This window comes from Silene latifolia, chromosome 1 (assembly GCF_048544455.1).
Source record: "Silene latifolia isolate original U9 population chromosome 1, ASM4854445v1, whole genome shotgun sequence".
In the NCBI taxonomy this organism is placed as follows: domain Eukaryota; kingdom Viridiplantae; phylum Streptophyta; class Magnoliopsida; order Caryophyllales; family Caryophyllaceae; genus Silene; species Silene latifolia.
Genome location: NC_133526.1, coordinates 90,036,216 through 90,044,637, shown reverse-complemented (window position 1 = coordinate 90,044,637; position 8,422 = coordinate 90,036,216). Strand labels below are relative to the sequence as shown.

The following is an 8,422-nucleotide window of genomic DNA, read 5'->3' as shown; positions in this document are numbered from 1 at the left end:
AATCTTCAAGACCGGAAAGTACTTTGGGTACTCCATGTACCCCCGAAGGGAAAACGCATTTCAATTGAAGTCGCCAGTGCCTAAGGGGACAAGATACGGGCTTGGGTATGAGCCAACTGAAGAAGACTCCCTGAGAAAGAGAGTCTCGACCGAAGACCGAGACATCAAGATGGGGCCATACTCACTAACTCTAAACGGCCACTTTGTGAAAGCCGGGGAGGAAATGCCGAGTTTAGACTTCCCTGAACCACTGGTCAACTCAAAGGCCAACAAGCTGGTCCCCGGAATCGAAGTATTCCGTGATTGTTTCTATATTCCCGAAGACATTATGGCAGTAGCTACAATAAAGAAGGAGTCTGTTCCGATCGAAGATGGGAAAGCTATGGGTCTCCTCTTTGGAGAGGAAAAGAAGCCGGAAATACCAAACGAAGTCTTGGTAAACATGATCGTAAGGAGTGATCGTTTCGATCCATCTACTTTCATTACTGATGTAGATCCTCAGAGGAATACATCTGGATAGCGGAAAACCATGAAATGGACCGACAACAAGGGTTCACTTTTCAAAATGACCATTGGAGAAGGGCAAATGTTCAAACCTGATGACGATTCTGAGTCTGAGTCTGAGTCCGAGTCTGAGTCTGACATAAGTCCTAAGGCTAAGTCTAGGGTTTTAGGTGTCGAAGATACCCCTTTCTCCAGTCTTTCCTTTTCATGTACCTCCCCCTAGTGCTGGTATTCCGGGGCCTGTCCCGAATACTGCTCCTATCTCGCCACTGACCTCTGATCAGTTGGCCCAAATGTTAACGCAATTTGCGCAGTTTCAAATCAATAATAAGATGAATCAGTTTACTTACGACTTGTCTCATTTATATTGCGATTCAATTGATTGTTTTAATAACGTTGAGAATGAGGTCGAGGATAGACAGGTGGAAGAAGAAGAGGAGGAGGTGGAACCGCCTCCCCAGTTAGTAAAAGGGTTGGAAGAATACGACCAAAGAAGCTCGGTAATTGAAGATACCGAAGTTGTTAATGTGGGGACTACCTTAGAGCCTCAGGAGCTTAAGATAGGAACAACCTTAGATCCCGCAGAAAAGAAGGGGTTTGTTGAATTGTTGAATGAATTCAAAGATGTATTTGCTTGGTCCTACAAAGATATGCCGGGTATTGATAGGGAAATTGCAGAGCACAAGATTTCGATCAAGCCAGGGTTCAAACCGATAAAGCGAAGCCACGTAGAATGCGTATCGAGTGGTCTTTGAAAGTCAAAGAAGAGATTGATAAACAGTTCAAGGCCGGGTTCATCAAAGTATCGGAATACTCAGATTGGATAGCTAATGTGGTGCCAGTGCCAAAGAAAGAGGGAAAGTTTCAGGTCTGTGTTGATTTTCGTGATTTAAATAAGGCTAGTCCAAAGGACGACTTTCCGTTACCTCACATTGACATCTTGGTTGACAATACCGCTAACCATGCATTATTATCCTTTATGTATGGGTACGCCGGTTACAACCAGATAAAAATGGCCGAGGAAGATATGCACAAGACTGCTTTCACAACACCATGGGGCACTTATTGCTACACAATGATGCCGTTTGGATTAATAAATGCAGCGCGACTTACGAGAAAAAGAACGACGTTGTTGCATGATATGATTCATAAGGAAGTAGAGGTCTACGTCGATGACATGATCGTAAAATCGAAGGAACGTAATAACCATTTGATGGCATTACGAAAATTCTTCGAGAGGTTGAGAAAGTATAATATGAGATTAAACCCACAGAAGTGCGCGTTCGGGGTCACCTCTGGCAAGCTTTTGGGTCATATCGTTAGCCACCGTGGCATCGAAATCGACCCATCAAAGATTAAAGCCATTATGGAAATGCCCCATCCTAAAACCGAGAAAGAAATTCGAGGTTTCTTAGGCCGAGTGCAATACATAAGCCGTTTCGTCTCAAAATTAACTATGATCTGCGAACCAATTTTTAAGAAATTGAAAGTTGGGGAGCATATTATGTGGGATGACCAATGCCAAGCCGCGTTTGATAAGATAAAGGAAGTGTTATCTTCTCCGATTCTCGATCCACTTTGTGGCGGCTCGCGTCTATCACTGTATTTAAAAGTTACAGATACCACGATGGGAGCAATGCTGGCACAAACCGTTGACAAAGAAGAAAGAGCAATTTACTACCTTAGTAAAAAGTTCTTGGAGTATGAATCAAAGTATACAGCATTAGAAAAGACATGCCTAGGTTTAGTCTGGGCAACGAAGAAGCTACGTCACTATATGCTCAGCTACAGTGTGAGTATATATTCCATAATGGACCCCATCAAGTACTTGTTTGAAAAGCCGGTGCTAAACGGCAGAATGTCAAGATGGACCCTAATGCTATCAGAATTCGATCTCAAATATGTGCCGCTGAAAGCGAGAAAAGGAAAGGTCGTTGCCGATTTCCTGGCCGATAATCCAGTCGAAGAAACTGACATTGTTGACACTTGGTCATTCCCAGATGAGGATATTGTCCATGTCGAAGATGATGTATGGGATCTATATTTCGATGGGGCTTCGAATAACATGGGATGCGGAATAGGTGTCCTTATCATTTCACCGAGAGGAGAGCACGTACCAGTTTCGATCAAATTGGACTTCGCCGTCACAAATAACGCCGCGGAATACGAAGCATGCCTACTTGGTTTGCACAGCGCTAACAAGTTAGGAGTCATGAAGTTGACAGTACACGGGGATTCCTCCTTGGTCATTAATCAAGTGACGAGGTCATGGAAGATCAAAAGTAGCATCCTGGCACCCTACCGGGCTAAGATAGAAGAGCTAGAAAAACTCTTCTAAGAGGTGCGATACGTGTACCTCCCAAGGGAGGAAAATCGGTTCGACGACACCTTTGTCAAAAGCTGGCGGCGTTGATAAACATCACGATCATATGGATAGCATACCATTGTGTGTCGAACGAAGGTCTTCACCAGCTTATATAAATGCGGTCGATGATGGAGAGGAAAGCGAAGCCGAACCTTGGTATGCATCCATTGTGAGATTCAAAGAAGCGGGGAGAATACCTGCGAGACCTCGATACACGTAGAAAGCGTGCATTGCGAATGTTATCCGCCCAATTCGTTAAAACTAACGATGGACAATTGTATAAGAAGACGACACGGGGTGTCTGTTGCGATGCGTCGACAAGACAACGTCGAGAAAAGGTCATGGAAGAAGTCCACGACGGGGAATGTGGGCCGCATATGAACTCCCACATGCTAGTTCGGAAGATCATGAGGTTAGGATACTATTGGACAACAATGGAAACGGATTGTCACAGATATGTCCGGCATTGTCACAATTGCCAAATATTTGCGAATATTCAACATGTACCATCTTCTATGCTATACACCATGACGTCACCTTGGCCTTTCTCAACCTGGGGAATCGACATCATCGGAAAAGTAAACCCTTCTGGAACAGGAGGGCATTGTTATATCCTAGTCGCTATTGATTACTTTACCAAGTGGGTAGAGGCCAAGTCTTACAAAGTGCTAAATGCAAAGCAAGTAGCCAAGTTTATTCAGAATGACATCATCCGCCGATGCGGAGTGCCGCACGAGTTCATCGTGATCATGGAACTCACTTTCAAGCTGAGACAGCCGTTATACTTGAAAAGTATAGAATCAAGCATCATAAGTCATCCCCATATCGACCTCAGACAAATGGAGCAGTGGAGGCCGCTAACAAAACGATGGCTACTATATTGAGAAAGATGTCTGACAATTACAAGGAGTGGCTGGAGAAGATACCCTTCGCGTTGTGGGGATATAGAACATCCATCGAAACGACCACAGGGGCAACCCCGTACTATCTAGTTTACGGGATGGAAGCGTACAACCGGTCGAATCGGAAGTACCCTCCTGCGCATCTTGCTCGAAAGCCAGGTCCGGAAGCGGATTGGGTCCAAGCCGAGATATGATTCGTTGGTGTTACTTGATGAGCGTCATTTGAATGCGTTGTATCATGTTCACTCTATCGAGAAAAGTATAGAGCGGGCTTTTAAAAAAAAGGTGAAGCCTGGGGAATTAATGAAGGCGATTTAGTTCTCAAATCGGTAAGGGCTCTATTACCGGTCGATCCAAGAGGGAAGTTTAAGCCTAATTGGGCTGGTCCTTATCTCGTGAAGAAGATACTCACAGGAGGCGCGGTACGTTTGTGATTTGGATGGAAATGATTTCTCGAATCCAACGAATCGGATCAGTTGAAGAAGTACTATCCTTAAGACCTCACTCTCAAAGTTATGAAATAACACTTGAATTGTGATGTATTTGAATAAGTTTTAAGTTTGGCATTTGTTGCCACTTTGCACGAAATGTTTTATGAGAGAACTACGACCTCGGTTTGATTCTGTTGAAAAAGAATCGTAGGCAACCCTTGAAAAGGGTAAAACCACAATAGAAATGAAATATTCAATGCAGAAACTGAGGATTTCTAATAAATAATACGTGTCTTTTATTTTGATAAATCCGGGCGACGCCCATTACAAATCAAACTAACAGGAAATCAAATAAAAGCGTAATAGTAATACTAAATAATAGAGCCGTAACTACCACCTATCTTTAGTTGGGTCGCGTGTCCCGTCACTACGAGACGATGTCTCACCCATCATCATTCTTGCCCGTTTATTCGAGGGGACCACGCTGTCTTCTCGCGGGCCCAATCTCTCTTTTACGCTTGGTCGAGGGCCAAGTCTCTCTGCAAGTGTCGGAACGTCACCACTTGTAGTACCCAGTCGGTCCCACACGCTAGGAGCACCAGGTTTAGCCCTAGGGTTCTCGTCAGGCCTAGTCTCGGTCTCGTCGGGCCGGAATCGGCCCAGTAAAGAATTGTCGATTTCTTAACCCCCTGTCATGCTTCTCCCGATCAATGGCATCATCTTTCTGTAGTTTCTTCCTTGCTTTAAGGCCCGGTTCTGTAGTCCATTTGAGGTATGAAGGGGAAACCCAAGTAGACTCGCGTGGCTCGAGAATGCGCCACACGGTCCTTCGGCGCCACACATGGAGCCAAGTATGACATCTACCCTGAGAAATAACAAAAGCAGGACCTCGCGAAGCCTCCGTCGCAGAGACAATTTGTTGACGACCGAATTGGCGAAGCACTCGGTCCGGGTAAAAATAGACAGGGTGATCCAAGCCCAATAAAGTGACATACCGTGTATGATCAGTATCTGCGAGCCCGGTAAGTGAGCCCAAATGAAGCCATGGTAAGGACCAGCGAATGTGAGACCCTGTTCCGCTAATCAGCATATTTCGCCAGTAATCGGATCCTTGCTCAGAACTGTAGCGCCGTCGCCGATTAGTGAGACTTCTAACAGGATAATCTTCTGGTTTCAACGGGGTTTCAACGGGTTGATCCCATGAATACAGCATCCGGATTGGCTTTTTGTGCATCCAAGCTTTTAATAGTCTCAGCTAGTATAATCCATGCAGGATTAGCACCATTCTCCATTTGCTCCACGACTCGGATTAGTCTAGCTTGGCCGCGATAAGATGGAATTTCTATAGCCCCCTCGAAACAATAAAGATGCAATAGAATGAGGCCAAACGCGCGGCGTCGATAAATGATCGGTATATCTGGGTCATTCGCACGCCGGAATTTATGCACTAGCGCAAGCAGGTCCACCTTTCCACCATCGACGATGGTACGGGCTTCATCACGCGACAAGTTTAGATATTCGCGGTATTTTCGGGTCCAGTTGGACACAAAGTTGGGAACCACAGGCTCTTGCGTGGTCCTCCATCCTCCCAGGACGGTAAATTCTTCAGGAAGGGGACATATTTCTCCCTCCGGAAAAGCAAAGATATGATGCTCGGGATCCCACACTCTCAGGCACTCTTTAAGAAATGCGGGTTGAATCATGACTTGCCTCAGGAAAATAATTTGTTGAATTCCCGCCGCATTCAGATTTTTGATTTTTAAACCCCTGAATTCCGTCGCCCATCCCTTCATGGTCCCAAACAGGAATTCATGACTAGTTTTTTTTTCTCTAAGAAAGATATTCTTTTAAGCAGAGAGATTTCTGTTTGAGAAATTGTGGGAAAGCTCAACCCTTAGCCCTTCCTTATATATGAAAAGAGATGAGGAATTTTGGAAGTATAATTCCTTTAGGTTTTGGAAACCTAAATCTTCTAGGAAATTTGGAAACTTGGAAGTCTACTAGTTTTAGGAAATTTGGTAGCTTTTTGAAATAAGAAGGCAAGTCCCATACCTCCTCTATTTCGGCCGTGTCGGGCCCGTGTGGCGTGCCAAGTGGGCCCCATCCGTCCCGGGTTTTGTTCGCTCATTTCTCTTGCTGAATTTGTCATAGTACGTGCACCGAAGTGACTAATTTACAATCTCATCCCCTGCGCGTCCCGTGTTGAATTAACATCCCGTACACACTTACGGATTTTATTGGGTTACGCCCACATTGGTTACGGGTCAGAAAGTCCGAGTCTTTTCGTCAAAAGGTCGTGTCTACCCGTCGCTTTAACTCCAGAAATTTGAAATAATTTTTCGCAATTAATTTTATTGAAAATAAAATTATGTGTTGATTCGAAAAATCATTTGGATCCAGAAAACTGAAATAAATTCTCGCCTCGAAGAGGCCAATCATTTTCGAGATATTCAAAGTTCGGGTCAATGACCCACCTTTTCTAAGCAATGTTCATGTCTGCGGGTCGATAACCCATTTTCCTTTCAACTGGGGGCTGTCGCCGTCGGCTCCAGAGACCCATCAAAATTTGGTCGAGGACCATTTCAAGTATCAAAGTGTCGCTACGTGAATCGCGTGCTATATATTATGATTAAATTTGCAGAATATGCTCCAACTGGGGGCTCTGTCGCCGTCGGCTCCAGAGAACACCACAAAACAGACATGATGGCATCCTTATAACAAAGATCAACAGCAGAATGCTACGGAAATGACATTTCCCCAACAGAAACGTCAGTTTCAGTGAATCGTTCTCCCTAGCAGAACAACGAAATTGATAAGCGAAGCGCAAGTTTTGTCTTTACTCACATGAACAATGGGATATTGGCATCCGAGCCGAAGCAGCAGAAAGCTACAGGCCATCGAGCCGAACTACGACGCGGGTTTGATTCCGTCAGAAACGGATACGTAGGCGCCTGAGGATAAGGCTCAACCCACCATATATGCAATTTATGGGTCGATGACTAACGATGATAATTCAACGCAACAGAACCAAGAGTTGATCCCCGACGAAGTTTCAGGTATGATCTCTTCTTATGGCTGGCGAGCTTACATACGCAAGTCTAATGGACTATAAACGACCCGCAGAATCCTCAGGTCGAGAGAGACCTGGGGTATACTTTGACTTTCGCCTTGTCCAAGCCTCAGTCAAAGTGGGGGCTCTGTAGATACCCATATCTGTCGATATTGGAATTTATAGAAAACCCGACAAACACCCGATGATGATAAGACGCATGTATTTATTAGTTGTCATTGTCATTATTTGGGTTCGTTTTACGATGTGGAATTAGCGTTGTCGACGGAGTATTTTATTAATTTAAATGATATTTAAATTAAAGCTTTTGTAAGTGAATTCATTTTATTGTTTTAATTTGAATTTATTTCCTTAGTTTATTTTATTGAAAATAAAATATATTTTTTTGATTTGAAAAATCACTCATTTTAAATGTGTTATTTGATTTGAAAAATCGAATTTGAAAATTTAAAACTCGTTTCAACCACGCGTTTTGGAGCTCGATTTTAGCTCGGTTTTTGAGCCCGTTTTCTTTACGAGTTGGCACGAATCTCGAGTACACTAACCAACCTAGGCCTCTACCCATTCAACCCCAGTTTGAACCCCCATATCCACACCCAAATCTCATCCTAAACACTCCCCAACACAGCCCAATTCCTTCCTTTACCCGTGTTTGTATAGCCCATCGAAAGCCCTTCTAAACCGACTCAAACTTGGTCCAAACCCGCAATCCATCACCACCAACCCGCGCTCCACGTTACCCACAACAACCCAGCACCTAGAACTCCACAAAACCCATCCAATTCCCGTCCCAAATACTCCACAAGCAGCCCGCAACACAAGCAGCCCCCCCCCTGTTTTGCGTGCTCAATCCCGAGCCCAAAACCCGCTCCAAACAGCTACCAAACCCGTGCCCATTAACCCTACACCATACCCTAGTATCCTACCCATATTACCTTAGCTTAACCACCAAGAGAACCCCCCATACAAACCATAAAAACCCCACGAATTAGCTGATGGACAGCAGCTATGCGAAACAGGCCCGACTGCTTGTTGCCCTACTTCTACCCTTCGAAACTCCCTATAAATACCCCCCCTTCACCATACATTCATTCCTCTAAGTTCTTCACACAACATACTACAAATAACAACCATCAATCGTCCAAAAAAA

At 44.5% G+C, this 8,422-nt stretch overlaps 1 protein-coding gene across 1 annotated transcript; it reads left to right on the top strand.

The window, feature by feature from the left end:
- The first annotated feature begins 2,314 nt into the window (after positions 1-2,314).
- On the top strand, positions 2,315-2,842 carry LOC141650423 (uncharacterized). The gene has a single exon (XM_074458673.1). It carries the CDS (start codon positions 2,315-2,317, stop codon positions 2,840-2,842), a length of 528 nt encoding a protein of 175 aa, XP_074314774.1.
- Positions 2,843-8,422: the final 5,580 nt, after the last annotated feature.